At 42.3% G+C, this 20,346-nt stretch overlaps 1 protein-coding gene across 1 annotated transcript in view; it reads right to left on the bottom strand.

The window, feature by feature from the left end:
• The window catches only part of sart3 (spliceosome associated factor 3, U4/U6 recycling protein), a 34,564-nt gene extending 14,567 nt beyond the window's left edge, over positions 1 to 19,997 (bottom strand). The window contains exons 1-11 of the mRNA XM_080208372.1: positions 19,781 to 19,997; positions 15,335 to 15,461; positions 14,944 to 15,048; positions 13,516 to 13,700; positions 10,394 to 10,499; positions 9,422 to 9,543; positions 8,124 to 8,279; positions 6,751 to 6,889; positions 4,822 to 4,929; positions 3,052 to 3,129; positions 1,402 to 1,460 (exon numbers count right to left, since the gene is read on the bottom strand). Of these exons, the coding sequence (XP_080064498.1) occupies positions 1,402 to 1,460; positions 3,052 to 3,129; positions 4,822 to 4,929; positions 6,751 to 6,889; positions 8,124 to 8,279; positions 9,422 to 9,543; positions 10,394 to 10,499; positions 13,516 to 13,700; positions 14,944 to 15,048; positions 15,335 to 15,461; positions 19,781 to 19,927 (1,332 nt within the window). The 5' untranslated portion in view covers positions 19,928 to 19,997. The remainder of the gene's footprint in view (positions 1 to 1,401; positions 1,461 to 3,051; positions 3,130 to 4,821; positions 4,930 to 6,750; positions 6,890 to 8,123; positions 8,280 to 9,421; positions 9,544 to 10,393; positions 10,500 to 13,515; positions 13,701 to 14,943; positions 15,049 to 15,334; positions 15,462 to 19,780) is intronic.
• Positions 19,998 to 20,346: the final 349 nt, after the last annotated feature.

Below are 20,346 nucleotides of genomic sequence, written 5' to 3'. Positions count from 1 at the left end.
GGAAGGGTGTCATAGTCTGCAGGGAGACTTAGATAGGTTGCAGAGCTGGGCCGAGAGGTGGCGGATGGAATTTAATGCGGAGAAGTGTGAGGTAATTCACTTTGGTAGGAGCAACAGATGTGTCGAGTATAGGGCTAACGGGAGGACTTTGAATAGTGTGGATGAACAGAGGGATCTAGGTGTGTGTGTACATAGATCCCTGAAAGTTGGGAATCAAGTAGATAAGGTTGTTAAGAAGGCGTACGGTGTCTTGGCGTTTATTGGTAGGGGGATTGAATTTAGGAGTCGCAGTGTAATGTTGCAACTGTACACTACTCTAGTGCGGCCGCACTTGGAGTACTGTGTGCAGTTCTGGTCCCCGCATTACAAGAAGGATGTGGAGGCGTTGGAGAGGGTGCAGAGGAGGTTTACTAGGATGTTGCCTGGTATGGTGGGGAGGTCCTATGAGGAGAGACTGAGGGATTTAGGGTTGTTTTCGTTGGAAAGAAGGCGGCTAAGAGGGGATCTTATTGAAACATATAAGATGATTAGAGGTTTAGATAGGGCGGATAGTGATAGCCTTTTTCCTCGGATGGAGAAAGCTAGCACGAGGGGGCATGGCTTTAAATTAAGGGGGGGTAGCTACAGGACGGATGTCAGGGGTAGGTTCTTTACCCAGCGGGTGGTGAGGGATTGGAATGCCCTGCCTGCTGCAGTTGTAAATGCGTCTAGTTTGGGGGCGTTTAAGAGATCTCTGGATAGGTTTATGGACGAAAAGGGATTGGTATAGGCTAGTGGGTCATTGTTTTTGTAACTGGTCGGCGCAACATCATGGGCCGAAGGGCCTGTTCTGCGCTGTAATGTTCTATGTTCTATGTTCTATGTTCTAATTGTGAGACACAAGCAGTAGACCTTGTGTGTCATCAACGCACATACAAAGCGGCTCTCACCCAGAAGTACACAGCACAAACCATTTGTTCTTATCTCTAGGGACACACAGCGGCAGAACACCACCTCCACTTTTAATAGCCTGACAAATTACCTAGTTATCCCTTGCATAACTAATATATAGGACACGTATTGAGTCAGCACGGATTTTCAGAGATAAGCGAGCTCATATTGCTTCAGCAGTCGCTTAGGCTACAAGAAGGAAAGATTGATGAATATAAAGGTAAACGTTCAGCATAACAATGGTATAGCATGGACGGCATTTATTAATTTATTTTTGGGGAGTCCGTGTAATTCAAATACAACATAAAAATCTAGCTAATTAGACTAGTACTGATATTCATGACATTATGAATGGCTAAGAACTCAGCTATGAAATTAAGCTGAGATACAGAAACCAAAGTGTCAAAGCCGAGGACAAAAAGGATCCAGAACCTTTCCTCAGAAGCTCCCTAGTTCCAGGTGTAATCTTACCTCAATCCTTGCCCAATTTTGTAAAATTGTACATGAGGGATCCCCACTCTCACCGAATCCTGCAAGGAGGCCAGAATTTACTTCAATTTTTAAATCAGCCATAGTTTAAAAACACCAGATTTAAAGACTGAAAATAATTTCCAGTCAATAACTCAGATTCACTCCTAAATCAAGGAGAAATACTGGATGGAATTAGGAACCCCCCCATTTACCTTTTGAATGGGTAGATAGGTGGCAACTGGTCAAATATCTTTCCTGACCAATATAAGGGATGAAAATCAACACATTTAACAAATGGTGAAGGAATTAACAATTATAAACTGCTGAAATTTGCCCATTTGAAATAGAAGCACCATATTACTAAGCAAGGAACTTGTGCTGCAGTACTGAATAATAGAATATAACTTATAACTGTTCATAAAGCCAGTAACATCCCTGTGCTCATTAGCTGAACTGCTGCAAATGCAGTTCATTCTCAAACCCTTCAAGTAATAGCTGCTTAAATCTTCCTCTAAAGTGATTCAATTCCTATTCAATGACAACTGCCCTAACATAGAACTAATGTCGTGTTCCAGGATTTAATGATCCTTAATCAGAAATATTAAAATGTTCTTCCAATAATATGGTAAAAGAGCAAATAAACAGGTTTGTAAATAGCCATGGTCAAAATAATTGAACCAGGAAAATAATATTTTCTAGCAATGTTCAGAAGATCATACTAACTTTCTATTCAATTTCTGTACGCCATAGACTCTGAAAAATAAACTCAAGACCAAAATAAAAGTTCTCAGTTAGAAATACATCTTATCAGTTTCTGAAAGTCACCAGAGAAGATCGTAGAATCCCTACAGTGCAGAAGGAGGCCATTTGGCCCACTGAGTCTACACCGCTTGTCCAATCTTACCCAGACCCATCCCACCCTATCTCATAACCCCCATGCATTTACCTCAATAATCCCCTAATCTACACATTCTGGTAGGGGGCTATTTAGCATGGCAAATCCACCTAACCTGCACATCTTTGAACTGTGGGAGGAAACCAGAGCACGTGGAGGAAACCCACACAGACAAGGGGAGAACACACAAACTCCGCACAGACATTCAGCCAAGGCTAGAATCAAACCTGGGTCCTTAGTGCTGTGAGGCAGCAGTTCCTACCACCGTGCCATCCCTCATGTGGGACACTAGCTGTCATCACAAATCATTGCAGTACACAGGATGGCAATTCAGCCAACTGTGCCCAATAACTATTTACCTACATATTTATTCCATATGTTTACCTGTTTCTAGTTCTGAAAAAATTCACCACAGGAGCAAGGAAATATGATATCCTATAGTTAGAAAGTTAACAATTCTAAATTAGGCAACTACACGCTCATTAACTCAGCATTTATAACAAGTAAAATAACTGAATCCATTCTAAAGCATAGCTGTGAGACCACATGTAAAGCAATAACTGAATAAGAGCCAGCATAGATTTATAAAAGGATAGCTCTGATAGGTCTTTCCATCATGATATCATGATGGAATGACCATTTCCCACTTTTGCTTCTCATGTTCTAAAATACAAAGTAGTCTTTTTGGCTAGAGAGTAAATCCCTGTAATAAATAACTGACAATTTATTTTTAAAAAATAAAAGTGAAAACATACGTTGCTCTATATCCTGTTTCAAGTAGTCCACACCACGACTGAAAGCTGACCTGAGTTCCTCTAGCTCTTGACTGGAATCTTCAAACAAAATGACAAGGAACGGGAAAAAAAGAGAGAAACCTTGTGACAAGCGTGGGGACTGAGTGAGAAATAAGCGACATCTAAGGTATTTAAAATGTATTGTTGCTACCCAATTTCATTCCTATCTTTCCCTGTTTGATTCTCTTCAATGTAGTGTCTGCCCAGCTCACAGTATTGAGATTGCACTTAAAGACACTGATGATAACCTTGGCCTGTACCTCCCTGCAATGCTCAATCTCTCCAAGTACTCACTTGTCCTGTCTCACCAACCTCCTCCAACACCCTTCCCCTATATGCCAGCTTCACAGGGCTGCGCTAACCTGGCTCCATTGCTACCTGCCCAACTCAACTAATGAATCTTCAAAATACAAAGCTTTCTCCACCACCCACACAACATCTGCCCTATGACCTCCAGAGCCTCCAAAGTTTCCATCCTGACCTCTCCTTTCACATCTCTTGTGACATCATCCACATTTCTGATTTGAGTGACCACATACACTAATGAAATCCAATTCTATCACTGCATCATTTCACTCAATCCATACTAATTTCCTGCTGTCCAGCTCAAAGAACAAAGAACAATACAGCACAGGAACAGGCCCTCCAGCCCCCCCAAGCCTGCGTCAATCATGTGTTACTAACTAAACCATCCGTTTGTATCCCTCTATTCCCAGTCTGTTCATGTGACTATCTAGACAAGTCTTAAACGAGCCTAGCTTGACTGCCTCAACCACCTTGCTTGGTAGTGCATTCCAGGCCCCCACCACCCTCTGTTTAAAAACATATCTGTATTGAACCTTGCTCCCCCCACCCACCACCGCCCCTTACCTTGAACTTGTGATCCTTTGTGTTTGTCATATCTGACCTGGAAAAAAGCTTCCAACTGTTCACCCTAACTATACCCTTCATAATTTTACAAACTTTTATTAGGTCACCCCTTAACCTCCATCTTTCTAATATCAGCTCGTCTGATATTAGGTCATGTCTTAGCCAAAACTGCTTCCAAGCAAACAATACATAGACCATGAGGCTTGTTCTTAACCCTAACCAAAATTCCTGTTCTCTTAGCACCATGTGGATGTTTCCTCATGTTCAGCTAGGCTGTATACAAACTCGAGTCGCTGTGCATCCCATAGCTGAATCTCAAAGCTGTCACCCTGTCACCAAGACCACTTACTTTTAATCTCACTACATCATTCAGCTTTACCCCACCTCATCTTCTTAATTTTGATGACAAAAACTTTCTCTGTCTTAGTGAAGCTCCCTTCTTCACCATCATGTACTTCATCACACCAGCAGGTTTTATCTCAGCCTACCTTAACTCCATACTACAGCACCTCAATCTCTAACACCTTCCATTTTTCTGAAAGGTCCTCAGTATTATAACAACTCTCCCAAATCCAATATTTTCCATCCCACAATCTGGTACTGACTGCTTTTCACTAAATAACTTTTCATTCTTCGTACTTTAAATCTGCATCTAGCTTCAGCAGATCTGTAGGATGTCTCTACTTTCCTGAATTAATGAAAAACTGACTAGCCTCAAATTAGATCTTATTTCCAAGGAAAGAAGGTACTATTCTCAGTAACATTTTATTGTCGTTACCATATTTACACTTGGCCGCTGTTTGATAACACTGTCAATGAGATAATACTGGAGAAGCAGACAGTCATTTATTATGTTATTACCTTGGCTGAAATTCACTCTCCGTCTCAGGTAGTCCAGAAATGCCTGCCAAAGCTCCACATAGTCTGTAGCCTGGATAAACCCAGCATTTAATGCTTTTTCAAAAGTCTCTACCAATAACAATAAAAACATGGTAAATTCCATAGAAATTATGTCCTTTAGGTAGCAACCAATAACAGCAATGTCATTTATGTTGTAAGTCAATTATCTAAAACTTTACAAACATTTACATTCAGAAAATGCATGGACTAATTGGCGATTAATGTCAAAGGAATTAAGGGTTATGGTGAGCGGGCAAGTAACTGAAGACAAATCCTTGAAAAGATCAGCCATGATCTTATTGAATGATGGAGCAGGCTCAAGGGGCCAGATGGCCTACTCCTGCTCCTAGCTCTTACGTTCTTATTCATTATAAATTTATTCTATAAATCCACTGACTCCCATAGCTGGCTTGACTACACTTCCTCTGACCCTACTTCGATAAAGGCCTTACTCCATTCTACGAGTTTCTTCATCCCACTCCTTACAACAATGCAATCTTTCAGAACAGTTTATCTCCTTTAACCTTGACGTTGATTTCCCTTCATCATGGAGTAAGGGACTTCGACCACACGCATCCCATTTTCTGCATTTCTTCTCTTCCCTCCCCTTCTCCTCTCTCCGAGAGCCACAATAGAGTTCCTCACCTACCACTCTATCAACCATCCTCCACCATTTCCACCACCTCCAGCCAGATGCCACCACCAAACACTTCTTCCCCTCCCACCCTTTCAACATTTGAAGGGGACATGTCTTCCGCTACACACTGATCCACTCTTCAATGATCCTCAGTGCCCTCTAACCTTGCCACACACCTTCTCCTGACACCCTTCATCTTTCCCACAATCCATCCTGAAGAATCAAAGATTTACATTTTTTTTTAATTTACTATATTGTACTCATTGCTCTTGTCATAGAGTCATACAGCATGTAAACAGACCCTTCAGCCCAACTCGTCCTGCCAACCAGGTTTCCTGGACTGAACTCATCCCATTTGCCTGCATTTGGCCCATATCCCTCTAAACCTTTCTTATTAACGTACCTGTTCAAATGTATTTTCAATGTCTCTTCTACACTGGTAGAGAAAGGCAGATTGAGTGAGTGCTTTGTGGAACATTTTCATTCTATAAGCAAGACCATGAACTTCTGGCCATATCGTTTTAGTTCTGTATCCCTCTCCTAACCTGACCTCTGTTACCTATGCTGTGCCAAGGTAACTCAACGCAAGGTTAAGGACTAGACAAGTTACAGCCTCTGGACTCCACACTGAGATCATAACCTCTGTTTGTTTTTTCAGACAGCAGCTGTTATGATTGTGCAATTCTGACCGATGGCACTACATCCTTGTTTTGTTTTCTACCTGTCAAATTATCATCCAGTGCACCATTCCTTGCACCATCACCTCTTTTGTTATCAAATCACTCCTGCATTCCATCTATCATGTACCCGCTCTGTTATTCTTTCTGCGCCCACATCATTCCTTGTCTCCATACTTGTCACTGTAAATCTTCTGTTCTAACGGAAAATCCTTGAACTGAAATGTTAGCTCTCTTTCTCTTTCCAAGATGCTGCCTTCCCAGATTTTTTTTTTATTTCAGATTTCCAACGTTCAAAATATTTTGTTTTGGCATGGATCACCCAATTAAAAGTATAATTATCCATAAACTCAGCACAACGATTAGAAAGCAACGAAAGAGCTTCCCACAGATGGCTTGACTGGTGGCAAACCTAACCAAACGGGTGAGAGTTTTGTTTCCAATTCTCCCTCTCGTTCAGTCTGAATGGAAAAGGGAGAAGATTTATAAAAAGAAGTTAGAAGGAATTCTGCTCTCTCTGCCCAAGTGAAACTAAGGTTTTTCTAACGCAATGGACTGTTCTCAGTTCAAGGTTACCTGTTATCGTCTTGTGTTTGGCTCTGTGTCGCTCCAGCGCTAGAAGATATTGTTTCCATAACCCAACTATCCAAGGGCAATTTCGAACAGCTCGCTCATGTGCAGACAAAACCAGATCTTTGATCTTCAGCTGTTTGTCCTGGAACGGCAAACAGAGATTTGCAGTTTGAATCAAATCAATAATCATTGATAGAGAGGAAAAACAGCATCATAATGTACAGAACAAGAGAAAGAATCCAGCCCAGAACTCTTCTAACATAATATGCACCATTTCACCGACATGGAGTCAATCCACTTTATTCAGTCTGCAATAAGAAACAATACTTGCAGAATCTGAAAACCAGAGAAAACAGACCTTAGGGAAACATTACACTGTCCTAATAAAGGTGAGTGAAAGAAGCGAGCCACTTCATATCTCATCCATTAAAAGGGGCATTCTGCATGTAGCTTATTTAAAAGTGGATCGGAGAACAGGGGTTCTGAATAACATCCAACTAAGTGTAGGTTATGTGAGGTGGGTGCTCTGTACACCAAGGGGATTTGGCAAGTGATTCTGTCAATTCATGGCACATCAAGGAAGCTCCAGCAAATGCTGGATTAATGGTGCAGAGGTTCTGCATATTTTCCAATCAAGATAACCAGGGGGAAGCTTTGTCTACAGTCCAAACAAACTCAGATGTGGGAATCTGAAATGGCAAACATTTAATTGGGGATAGCAGGTAGCACTATAGGTTTTTTGTACAGACCACGGAGCATTTAACCATTCCATTTAACTCTCCATGGACAATGGTACTTCTCCATTATAAAAGTGTAACACATTACTGTACTTGTCATCAGATTAATTAGTGGAGAAAGCATGCACATTTACGAAGTCCACAAACGTACAAGTACGTAGAGATGTAGAAGGCCAATCAGCCCATCATAGGCCTTACAACCTAAATGGGAATAAATGTACACAGCAGTCCATCAAGGTACAATCAGGTTTTAAGATCAATGTTACATAACTCCCAGAGCAATCAGCCAATCCATCCATCCAGAATAATCTGAAAATCTCACATTACAATATTCAATTGGTTCCTAAATGATGTCAGCATTTTTGCCTCCAATCTTTAAATTGATCATCCTTTGCATTAAAGTCAATTTCTTCTGGCCTCTATTAAACTAATGCTAGGTCTGCCTCGTGTGGATGAAAGATATCTCACAGCACTAGCTCAAGAACAGCAGGGGAGTTTTCCCTGTCTCCTGACCAATACTGATCTCTCAGCCAACGTCCATTCACAAATACCAGTAAAATTGCTCCGCTGAAGACAATCAAAACTGGCCCAATGCTCACACTAGCACTCAGAGATCAATTTCTCAGAGAAAGTTCTTACCAGGTACAGGGTAAACCGTGCCCATAAATCTGGCACTAAACAGTTCTCAGACAGCGCTCGTTCAAAGATGATCTGGATCCGTGCTGGGTCTCCATCCTTCATCTCAAAGTCAATGTAAGCTTGATACTCTGCCAGCTTTGGAGGGTCTGCTATCAACTGTAACAGAATAAACAAAAACGATTTGGGAAACATAAATCCTAGGTGTATTTTTTTCCAAGATCAAATATTTCAGTGTTCATCATATGGCAACTGCAGCATTAGCTTGTACAATATCCAATTCATCAATAACAACAGGAATAAAAACAGAAACTCTGTTTCTCTCCCCACAGATGATGCTGAGTATTTCAAACATCTTCTGTTTTTGGTTCAGATTTCTAGCATCTAGAGCATTTTGTTCCTGCACCAGCACTTAATTCCTCAAATTAGAAGCCATACCACAACAGTATTGCTGGGCAATTCTAATACAAGGCTCTGATCACTCATTTGTGATGCAAATGTACACAAAGGCCTTACAACCTAAGTGGGTGTAAATGTATGCAGCAGTCCATCAATATATCATCAGGTTTTAGGATCAGTGTTACATAACTCTCACGGCAAATCAAATCACCATAGTAAGAAGTATAAAGGATCATTCAGCAAGCCCTGCATTTAAAACCCTTGACAGAAACAGAACCTGGTCATTTTATCCAGGCTCCCAAAATAAAAAGGGAAAGTAGACTGGCCTCAAAGAGATGCATAAATCTATTATGGATCGACTGGTTCTCACTCCCAGCATCCAGAGGACATTTCTGGTCCACTGCCACCTTGGACAGGCCACTTACAAGAACTTAACAAGTGGGGAAAAATAGTAGATTAATAGCCACATTTTTTACTCATATTATTGTGCTGCTCCACTGGGGAATCAGAATATCCATCTTTAATAAATGATATGGAATCAGAGAGCTTGGGCACGTCAGCTACTTGTCACAAGCATATACATGACCAAAGCTGATCAAATTAAACAAAATTAGTGGCTAAATGCTCTCCAAATTAAATAAAGTTATCAATGGAATATAACCATTCTGGCCACTACATGATCCTGGACTGAAAATAAACTCCATCTGTCTTTCTCTTTAATCTACCTTTTTTTTCCGTCTGACTTGCCAAATTGCAAACCTTTATTTAAAATGTGCAAAGTAGCAAAAAATATCAAGGTCTTGAAAACAGTGAACTTCTTTTAGAATACACTTTGAACAGACCTTAAACAAGAGCACACCTCCAGGACTCAAATGCTAGAGTAAAAGAGGATTAAACTGTACCAGACTTTCTTCATAGGGCTTTCGTTTTTCCATCTGTTGTAGGGCCTTCTTGTACACTTGTGTCACAGATTCATCAGGCTTATCAGCCCACTCCAAGTACTCAGCATACGTGGTCTCCATATCTATTTGGAAACAAACATATGGCAGTAAGCAATCCGATCAAGAAAAGACTGAAATATTCGTGGTTAAGTATAGACTTCAGACAGTGGTTCCACAAAATTAATTGTTCTCCTTGGAGACAAGAAGACTAAGATTTGATAGAGATGTTTAAACATCACAAGAGGGCTGGCTGGACTGAGTAGAGAGGAGGACACTGTTTCCACTCGTTAAAGAATCAAGAGCAAGCGGGCATAGATTTAAAGTGTTTTGCAAAAGAAGTAAAAGTGATGCAAGAAAAACTTTCATACAATGGTTCAGGTCTGGAACGCACTACCTGAAACGCCAGCGGGAATTAGAGAAGATGGGGAGAAACAGCAACAACAAAAGTTTTATTTTCTGAAGTTGTCAACAAGTTCTAGACTATTTGACTGCATTTGGAACTCACTGGGGAGGTGTCATTTGGAATTAATTGTAAATATTGTAGAACATGTTGCAAAGTCAATTAAAAGTGGAGGAAGCTGGAGCTCAAAAACAAAATTCAAGGATAGCTTGACATAACTGGTTGGTTCCTGGTATTGGAGGAACAATTAGTGCCGTTGGTGAAAAGTGTGGATAATGCAGACAAAATAAGATTACTTAATCTTCTTGTTAAAGATGATAAAAGGTTGACGCACACATATAATTTTTGATTGCCTTTTGGAAGCATTGGGCATTGTGGGCAGAATCCCTTTGCCTCCAAGTAATCCATACTCTTACTCCAATTATGAGATGTTACAAGTATCTATCTAACACCTACCCTACATCAATCAAACATGACTCCCATGTTTCCCACAGATATGCACTAAGCCATGGGCAAATTTAAAAGCACCTTACCAAGCAAAGGGACACCCAGCTGCCTCTTGAAGAGTGTGTGGATTCGGTCCAGTTGTGCATTCACCATCTCCTGTTGTTCTGGAGTCAAAACGCTGCCAGCAGAGGGCTGAGAGAGGGAAGACATTCATTTCATGAAACTGGCAATTAGTGGATTTGAAATGGAGGAATGGAGCTGAGCCCCAATCCATTAAACATTTTATTTTCAGAGTAAACCATTTAACATGTCACCACAATTAGGAGAAAAAGTCAAAACCTTGATACCAGCAGACTGCTTTTAAAGCAATTGACCAACTGCCCATGGTGGGCCCTATTTCACCATTTTGATTTAAGTGCTGGGCGGACTTGAAACTGGGAGCATTTCAGACTGTTAGGCCCGTTCTGAGGCGCCCCCAAACGCAATCTGCCTGCAAAAATATCAGTGATTCCAAATCGCGCTGCACAAGCCTGTGGGTGTGGCTTAACGCACCTGAAACCCTGCAGTTCCGATCGGTGCCCCCAACTGTGCATGTGCAGAAAAAAAAAATGATAGAATGCTGCTGTCCTGCCACATTGCTTCCAGGCCAGATAATGCCACCCCCTGACCCCCACAGACATGCTCCACAACATTACTGACCCCTTTATCCTCCACAAACCCCAGCCACCCAGAGCGATCATGAGTATCTGCCCCCCTTCCCTCCCACCAATCTCAGGCAGACTGACAGCAGGCAACCCTGACCCCCCCTTCCCCCCACAATGATCTCAGGCAAAGTGGCAGTGGATCCCCCCCCTTGCCCTTACCGATCTCAAGCAGACTGGCAGTAGGGACCCCCCTCCGCCACTGATCAGAGACAGAGTGATAGCAGAGCACCCCCCCTCCAATGTTCACAGGCAGAGTGGCATAGAGCCCCTCCCCCCCCCGCCACAACTGATCACAGACAGAGTGGCAATGGAGCCCCTTTCACCCCCACTGATCACAGGCAGAGTGGCAGCGGACTTCCTTTTCACCCCCTCCCCACCAATCTTGAGCAGAAGTTGATGAACCCACTTTCTCCCTGCCCCCCACCCCTACCGATTTCAAACAGACAGTCATCGAACCCACCTCTTCTCCCACTAACCTCAAGCAGAGAGCCACTCCTCACTAACTGGAGCACCCAAATCAGGTTTATATGAAGCACGTATGTTTTGCACCAATTTGGGATGGGTGAATGCAGTGGTAAAGGGGGAAGTGCCAGTAAGGTTGGCCATGCAGTCTATTAAGTCAATTTAAATGCATGAAAATGTATTTAAATGGCTGTCACGCCTGTTCTGGGCACGGTCCCGATCGCAGCCATTTTCAGGCCTTGTTAAAGGGGGAACCAATGCGGAGGTAGGCATGCATCGCGCTACTCACCTCACACTCAACTGTACGAGATTTTCGCCCCAAAAACAGGCACAACGCGATGGTAAAATTGGGCCCGATGTCTCTATACCTCAGTATACATTGTTTCTTTCTTAATCACTTATACAAATCTCTTATTATTATTTCTTTTGTTATATAGTGAAACACTAATGTTTCTGTTTAATATTTTTTAATCCAACAAGGTACAGGGTATGAAACAGAATTATCTAGAGAAAGACTTCAATGAGAATTAGCAATCTTAGATTCAAGTTCTGCTACTCATTCTAGAATTATTCAGCCTCCACAGTTATGCTCAAGGTTCCAATGCAGACATGGTTTAAATGCCTGAATAAAAAGCTCATTCCCTTTCTCCATAGAAGGAAAATTCAATACCACTGCCTAGCTAATGAATTAAGTAGATAATGCACAAGTGTCGCCATCGATCAGTGGACATTTTTTCACCAAGTTCAAACCCAGTGTGGGCATAATAATAATACTTCTTATCAGTTAAAAATGAGCTTGGGCCATTTCAATCCAGTTTTTGATCTGGACGTGGATCTGCACCAAAAACAGCCCATAATTTGGCACTTTCAGAGCGCAAGAATGACAATGTGGCAAAGAGATGTGTTGTGCTGCTGCTCTATGGTTTGTAGTTAAAAGTACACTCTACAGGCAGAATAGGAAACTGAAAATGGAAGTTATTCTCCCTGGTATTGATATCCCTCCCAACAAAAAGGAATGTGTTCACACTGACTGCTTGAGACTACAGTGGGATGAGGGCAAAGTGGCTAAGTTGACAGGGAGCAAAAACTTTATGGTGGGACAATTGACGAACATTGGAGCACTTTTAAGGTGATTTTTCACACTGCTCAGCAAAAGTATATACCAGTGATAAGGAAAGACTGTAGAAAAAGAGATAATCAGCCATGGATATCTAAGGAAATAAAGGAGGGTATCAAATTGAAAGAAAATGCTTACAAAGTGGCAGATTAGTAGGAAACTAGAGGATTGGAAAATCTATAAAGGTCAACAGAAAGTCACAAAAAAAGCTATAATGAAAAGTAAGATGGATTATGAGAGTAAACTAGCTCAGAATATTTTGAGCAGTAATGGAATTAAAGGTTATGGTGAGCGGGTGGATAACTAGAGCTGAGCCGACAAAAAGATCAGCCATGATCTTACTGAATGGCGGAGCAGGCTCAAGGGACCAGATGGCCTACTCCTGCTCCGAGTTCTTTATGTTCTTCGTTCAAGAAACCTCAGTTTAAATAGGTTTTCATAGATGAATAGTTCAAACAAAAAACAATGTTTACAATCTCGTTTTTTTTTGCACAACTAACGAATCATTTCTTCCTCGCCTGGGGTGGCACAGTGGCACAATAATCAGCACTGTTGTCTCATAGCACCAGGGACCCAGGTTCAAGTCCAGCCTCGGATCACTGTGTGAAGTTTGCATGTTATTCCTATGTCTGCATGGGTTTCCTCCAGGTGCTCCAGTTTCCTTCCACAGTCCAAAGATGTGTGGATTAGGTTGATCAGGCATGCTAAATTGTTGCTTAGTGTCAGGAGGACTAGCAGGATAAATACGTGAGGTTACAGGAAAGAGCCTGGGTGAGATGGTTCTTGGTGCAGGCCTGATGAGCCAAATGGCCTCCTTCTGTACTGTGGGGATTCTACGATTCTAGTTTGTATCTAACTCCACGCAACAGTCTTTACAAGTTTACCATTTGTTCACATTATCAATCTAAAATTTTCATTCTCTCACCTGTAAGGTTCCTAAAATAGCATTTTCAAACTCTCTAAAGGCCTCCCAGATTGCTACTCCTTTTGTCATGTGGAGTCCAACAGCAGTTAAGGCTCGATTAAATATCGCACGAGCTTTTTCAATACCACCCTGCTGACCAATTCCACCAATGGAGTACTGGGCATATTCTAGCCATATCTCAGGACCTGCAATAAAAAATATTTGTCAACATCAATGTGTATCAAAACAGAATTAAACCAGTACGTGTATTCTGACAAACAAGCCATACGTTTATTACCAGGTGCCCACATCAAGAGGAATTTTCCATTTAAGTGTCGCATACACAACAAACCCGGTTTCCCACAGGAATAAGGGGGAATGCCACCTCACATAGAGCAGCGCACACTCCTGAACTTCACAACTGTAGTAAAACTTATTATGCTAGACATAGTATGGTCTCTTAGACAGACCTCAAAGCCTGCACACTGCTGATTCCACTATGGAACAATCTGTACATACAAGTCCACCTAGTCCCTATAATTATGTTGCATGGTAACTGATCACAATTACTTGTTCATATTCTTCTACTTTTACCAGAGGCATTAACGTAATTATTAAAGACAGGCTGATATGCTCACTAAAATGCTAGAGAGGAACTTTATACAATCCCAAGTGATTGTATACTTGAATCCATCCCATGGCATTATTTCAGAGTCCAAGTGTTCATTCACTTTTACATGCTGGTTATTCTATAGTCAAATTAACTATGCCCACTACATTGTGGAGTCTGTCCAAAAGTCTGCTTTCTGTCCAGAGGGATGAGTTTTAATATAATAAAATGTCAGGATTTTAAAGAATAAGAAATGGCGGCAAAATTATCACAAACCAATTCACGGAGATTTCTTTGCAGCTTTGACAACTAAGTTGAGTGTGCACTAACTGGAGACCATTTTTATTGGTCTCTGCAGGTTCTATAGTTTGACAAGTTTAAAATCTGAGTGAAAAGAACATGGTGATCACAGTGTCTACAATAGTTTCTAATATGGAGAACTGCATCATGTTGTAGCACCATATCATCACTCCCAGTTAAATGAAATATCTGATTACTTGTCTGCTTGAGTTTTTAATTTTTCAGTTTACCAGAACCAAATTTAAAGCTCAATTTATGCAACAGAGGAGAGCTAAGTTTCAGGACAGCACAATTTTTGAAACTGCACAGTTCCTGTAAGTTATTTCCAGGAACATACTAATAACTTTAGAAAGCCCAACTTCTCTTTCCTTCTCCCCATCCCTCTTCACTGGAAGAAGTGGAAAGAATGAACACTCTGCTCAGCTAACAGGTGCAACCTATCTGCAAGACACTAGTGAATGGGGTTTGACTTGATCAGAGAAACCTGTGATTGCTCACTGTTGGGACTGACAGACAAAATGTGAAGAGGAGGAATTTACAAATATAATCGTTGACAGCCTTCTCAAACAGCTCATAAACTTTTGCCCTGTCAGTTGCTTCTTCTGCCATTCGAATTTCATCCTTCAGCCAGTCCAGCCAAAGCTCTGCAAAACACAATTACATTTGTTTCCCCATTAACAAAGAGCCAGAATCTTCACAAACAATATTATTCATGACAACATGATCTTTGTAAACATGATCAGAACATGCTTGATTGCCAGGAAACAGGTCGCAGAATATCGAAATTCGAAACTACAATAAAGATCTCGTGAAAGTGAGTTCATTCTTCAAACTCTAAGCTGCTGGCTGGTTACAAATATGTCCCTTTAAAGATTTAAAGATATTACAAGTAACCCGGGTTTCAGCAAGATACACTGATTATAATTTTACCTTCAGTAAGCGGGAAAAGTTCACTCATCTTCTGTCGAGCAGAGCGTAATTTCTCCAGCTCCCCCTCCTGACGCAGCAATTTAATTAAATCCACGTGGCAATTGTAATCATAGGCACTGATGGAAAGCTAAAAGAAACAGAATACAAATAAATCACTACTGTCCCCGTATCAATGTTACCAGTTGGTCCTAAAGAGTATTATCACACATCTGTGATTTTATTTAACAGTGTAATAACTGATTAGTGTCTATAAATCAAGTGTTTGATTCTCAGATTGTCACACACATCAGATCAAACAGATGTCTGCTTCGTCTATGGCTAATCAAGCAATTTGTCTCAAGTCTTTACATCTAGCATCCTGGTCAATGGTCTAAGGAGCGTAAAATCACGTAAGCCATCAAAAAAAAGTGTTTTATACAAAAACAGAAAAGTTTGGTATTACTGTGTCAAACGATACACTATTTTCCATTATCGTGCAGGTCTACTACACAGTGTAATGCACAATGCATTCTTCTATAAAGATGGAGCTGTGTAGCTTTAAGAGTAGGAAGTCTAAGTTAAGTCAACATGAAATCAATCAGAGTTCAATGATTTTTGGTTAGGGATGTTTGTTGATGGGAATTTAATTGCAAGTTTCAGAATGCAGGTTAGGAGCAGCCATTTTAAAGTGTAAGCCATTCTTGATTCCTACTCAACATCTTTTTTAATCTTAGAATCATAGAATCCTACAGTGCAGATGGAGGCCATTCAGCCCACCGAGTCAGCACCAAACACAATCCCAAGTAAACCTTATCCCCATAACCCCATGCATTTACCCTAGCTAGTCCTCTTAGGGGCAATTTAGCATGGCCAATCCATCTAACCCACACATCCTTGGACTCAGAGCACCGGGAGGAAACCCACACAGTCATGGGGAGAATGTGCAAACTTCAGACAGTGATCCAAGCTGGGAATCAAACTCAGGTCCCAGGGTCTGTGAGGCAGCAGTGCTAACCCCTGTGCCATCCCTTGCTGCATCCTGACATCCACAGACTGTCATGCACTGCCACATGCACGTACAACCTCTCTCTCCAGCAGCACCAACTCACACCATCTCAGAACTATCTTGCTCCAAAGTTTAATTTCATTCTTCACCTCATCCAACACCCCACCTAACCTGCACAACTCTTGGAGAAAATCAGAGCACCTGGAAAATACCCACACAGTCACTGGGAGAATGTGCAAACTCCACTATAATCTGAAGCCAGAATTGAACCCGGGTCCCTGATGCTGAGGCAGTAGTACTAACCACTGCACCACTTCTCCTCTGATGCTGAATGACCTGTCCTCAGCAAAGGACTCAGCTTTAACCCTTTGCCCTCAGTTTAACAAATTTTGAGCTCTCTTAACATTGAATTCTTCTTCTGTCGCCCTGCCCACTTCTTTGGGCAGGGGTCCACCCCTCCCCAATATTCTCCCTCCACCCTCTTATCCTCATAGAAATCATAGAAACCCTACAGTGCAGGAGGAGTCCATTTGGCCCATTGAGTCTGTACCGACAATAGTCCCACTCAGGCCTTATCCCCATAACCCCACGCATTTACTCTATCTAGTCCTCTAAGGGGCAATTTAGCAAGACCAATCCACCTAACCTGCACATCTTCAGACTGTGGGAGGAAATCGGAGCACCTGGAGGAAACCCATGCAGACACAGGGAGAATGTACAAACCCTACACAGTGACCTGAGCTGGGAATCAAATCCAGGTCCCTGTGAGGCAGCAGTGCTGACCACTGTGCCAGCGTGCCATCCTCTTAATCTTTTGATTGCACACTCCAGGCATGACATCGGCTGTCTCATTTTCTTCAGTGTCTCCCTCTGAACTCGTTGCATTCCATTCTCTCAGACCCACTGTGGATTTGTTATCAAACACGCTGACAAGAACAGTGCTGTTGTTGTCTACCGTGCAGAGGTTGAACACAGATTGAGTGCCTGCTTTGCTGAACACCTCCATTCAGTCTGCAAGCATGACCCAGAGCTTCCAGTGGCCTGTCATTTTAACTCTCTCCTCACTGTCATGTTGACATCTCAGCCTGCATGCACTGTTCCAACGAAGTTCAACACAAGCTTGAAGAACAGCACCTCATCTTTCAATTAGGCATTCGGCAGCCTTCTGAACGCAACGCTGAGTTCAGCAATTTCAGATCCTAACTCTGTTCTGATTTTTTTCCTTGTTTCGTTCTTTCTCCTTTCAGTTAACTGAACGTCTGTTCCAGGGATATCTCTTCTTTTCTTGCCCAGTCACCATTCCCTCTGGCCCTCTAAGACCAACCCTCCTGCCATTCAATCTCTCCTGTTGTCACAGATATTCTTTTTGTTCTTGTCCCATCCACAAAGTCTATTAAATCGCTAACATTTCCCACTTCTGATGAAAGATCCCCAGCCTGAAACATTAACTGTTTCTCTCTCCACAGATACTGCCTGCCCTGCTGAGTTTTCCCTAACATTTCTTGTTATTATTTCAAATTTCCACCATCTACAGCATTCTGTTTCAGATCTTTTCTGTTGTTCTGCACACTGCAAGGTTTTCAGTTTTCTTGTTTATTTTGTCGTCTTCCTGAAGCTTGGCAGGGAGATCACTCAGTGTTTCCTACTAGTGGAATCATCCTCTCCACGATCACACGATATATACTATAGATAGTAATTACAAATATTTGTAAATTGCCTGTATCTTTATGTGTCTCCAGAATCATTTTATTAAGAATAATTCCATTTCGGCGTCAAAAAGTGGTTTTGACTACAGGAAAGCGGCAGAAACAGTTGGTGATTACCACAATCAGGCTACATGACCGTAAATGGGGCACAGAATAAAGCACCTTCTACTATTCACTGGAAACTCAATCAGCCAAAATATGCAAACAGTTGTGAAAATTATTTACATAAGGTGAGCAACTTAGAAAACTTTCACAGCGTCAACATTTCGAATATAAACCTAAAACCCTAAAGGATTTTTAAACAGATATCTTGCATAAGACATAGCAGCAGAATTAGACCACTCAGCCAATCGTGTCTACTCTGCCATTCAATTATGGCTGATATTTTTCTCATCCTCATTCTCCTGCCTTTTCCCCATAACCCCTGATCCCCTTATTAATCAAGAACCTATCTATCTCTGTCTTAAAGACACTCAATGACCTGACCTCCACAGCCTTCTGCAGCAAAGAATTCCACAGATTCACCACTCTCTGGCTGAAGAAATTCCTCATCTGTTTTAAAGGATTGTCCCTTTAGCCTGAGGTTGTGCCCTCAGTGTTTCCTACTAGTGGAAACATCCTCTCCACGTCCAGTCTATTCAGACCTCAAAGTATTCTGTAAGTTTCAATAAGATCCCCCTCTCCCCTCATCCTTCTAAACTCCAAAGAATACAGACCAAAGTCCTCAACCATTCCTCATACGACAAGATCTTCATTTCAGGGATCATTCTTATGAACCTCCGCTGGACCCTTTCCAAGGCCAGCACATCCTTCCTCCCCTCTGCAATGTTTCAGCTGACAACAGTAAATCCTGCCAATATATATCATGTACTTCACTGTGGCTGAACACAGTAAGCTCTTTGCACTGGTGAGAGCCAGGGTCTGATGTATATAACACACTCGTTTTAAACCAGCTGATTAGATCTAGCATTCAAATCTTTTTGTGCGAAAGCAAATAAACACTAGCTGAAATATCTGTTTCTGTGAAGCTAACCAAGGTGCTGAATTTCTGAAACTTAATTTCAGCAGAGATCAGGATAACCAGTGATTTAGCAATGATGACAGGATCTTTATTGTGTGAAGAGACATTCGCTTCAAATCCTTTGGAATTCTTGTTCATTTCCTTAATCACTTGTTCACAGCTGCTCAAAGATACATCCCAGTCTTTCAACTAGGGATAAAATGCTTTGTTGTTCATATGTTCTCTCTTCACTGATGAGCAAAGGCAATTGGCTTTATTTCCAGTTCTCAGTTGATGAGCCAAGTGGTTTTTCCAAGTGATCCTTAAGGTAGGTTTCAGGGGATTTAATTTCCCACTTCCTGAACATTTAATCAATTTGTTTTATTTTTTTCCCTCATGGTGGATACACTACAGAGAAAGGGAAGAATCAGTGAAGGAGGTTGGGGCGGGTCCAAGTGCAGGGCTGGGGGAAAAAGAATGGAGCGGGAGTGGGGCTGGGGAAAGTGGGCAGGAGGGGGGAATCTGGGGCAGGAGGGGGTAGATGGGTAGGGGGTGAGGGGAGATGGGTTGTGGGTGAGGGGAGGGGGGCGAAGGGGGGATCTGGAGGGGAGGGGAGAGTCAGAGGGCGAGCGGAGGGGGGAGTTGGGAAGGGGAGGGGGGTCTGGCTAAGGGGGGTAGGGTTGGAGCGTGTTTGAGCTGAGCTGCGGCTGGGCCTCAGTTTAAATCCCGCGGGTTCGGGTTTCCTGGAGCCGCACCTGCTCTTCCAGCCTCTGGATTTCCGCCTCGTTTTCTTGCTCATCCTCGGAAGAGTCTCCCATCTCCTCCTCCTCTTCCTCCTCCTCCTCCGAGTCTCCCCCGCTGCCCAGCTCCAGATCCTCACTCCCCGCCGCCGCCGCCATCATCCCCGCCACTGCGGGAAAGGCCGCGACGCCCGATCCAAATCAGAACATTTCACATTCCCAAACAGACATCTCCCTCTAATAGAATCATTCTTTATTTTAGTTAAAACTTCAGAGTGATGTAAAACTCCGCGTTTCGCAGCAGAAAGTTGATTTTTCTTCCCCCAGAGGACAAGGGATAGACTGGGCTAATAAAGACGTCATAAAATCGCGACTCCGGGCTTTCATCAAACCGTTGATTGAAGATGATGAAATCAGGACTGGCGGGCATCTGAGGCGGCCATGTTAGTAAGGGTGCCATGTTTTGTTAATGGTAGTAGGTTGTGTCCTTCTGTGCTGTGAAATTGAGGTTGCTGTTATCTGCCTTTAGAATTGGCCGAGCACATTCTCCACCGGTCACTTTGAGCAATGCCCCGTCCTGT

This window comes from Carcharhinus amblyrhynchos, chromosome 20 (assembly GCF_965287045.1).
Source record: "Carcharhinus amblyrhynchos chromosome 20, sCarAmb.v2.hapA, whole genome shotgun sequence".
NCBI lineage: Eukaryota > Metazoa > Chordata > Chondrichthyes > Carcharhiniformes > Carcharhinidae > Carcharhinus > Carcharhinus amblyrhynchos.
The sequence above is the reverse complement of the archived record's forward strand: the minus strand, read 5'-3'. Positions and strand labels throughout refer to the sequence as shown.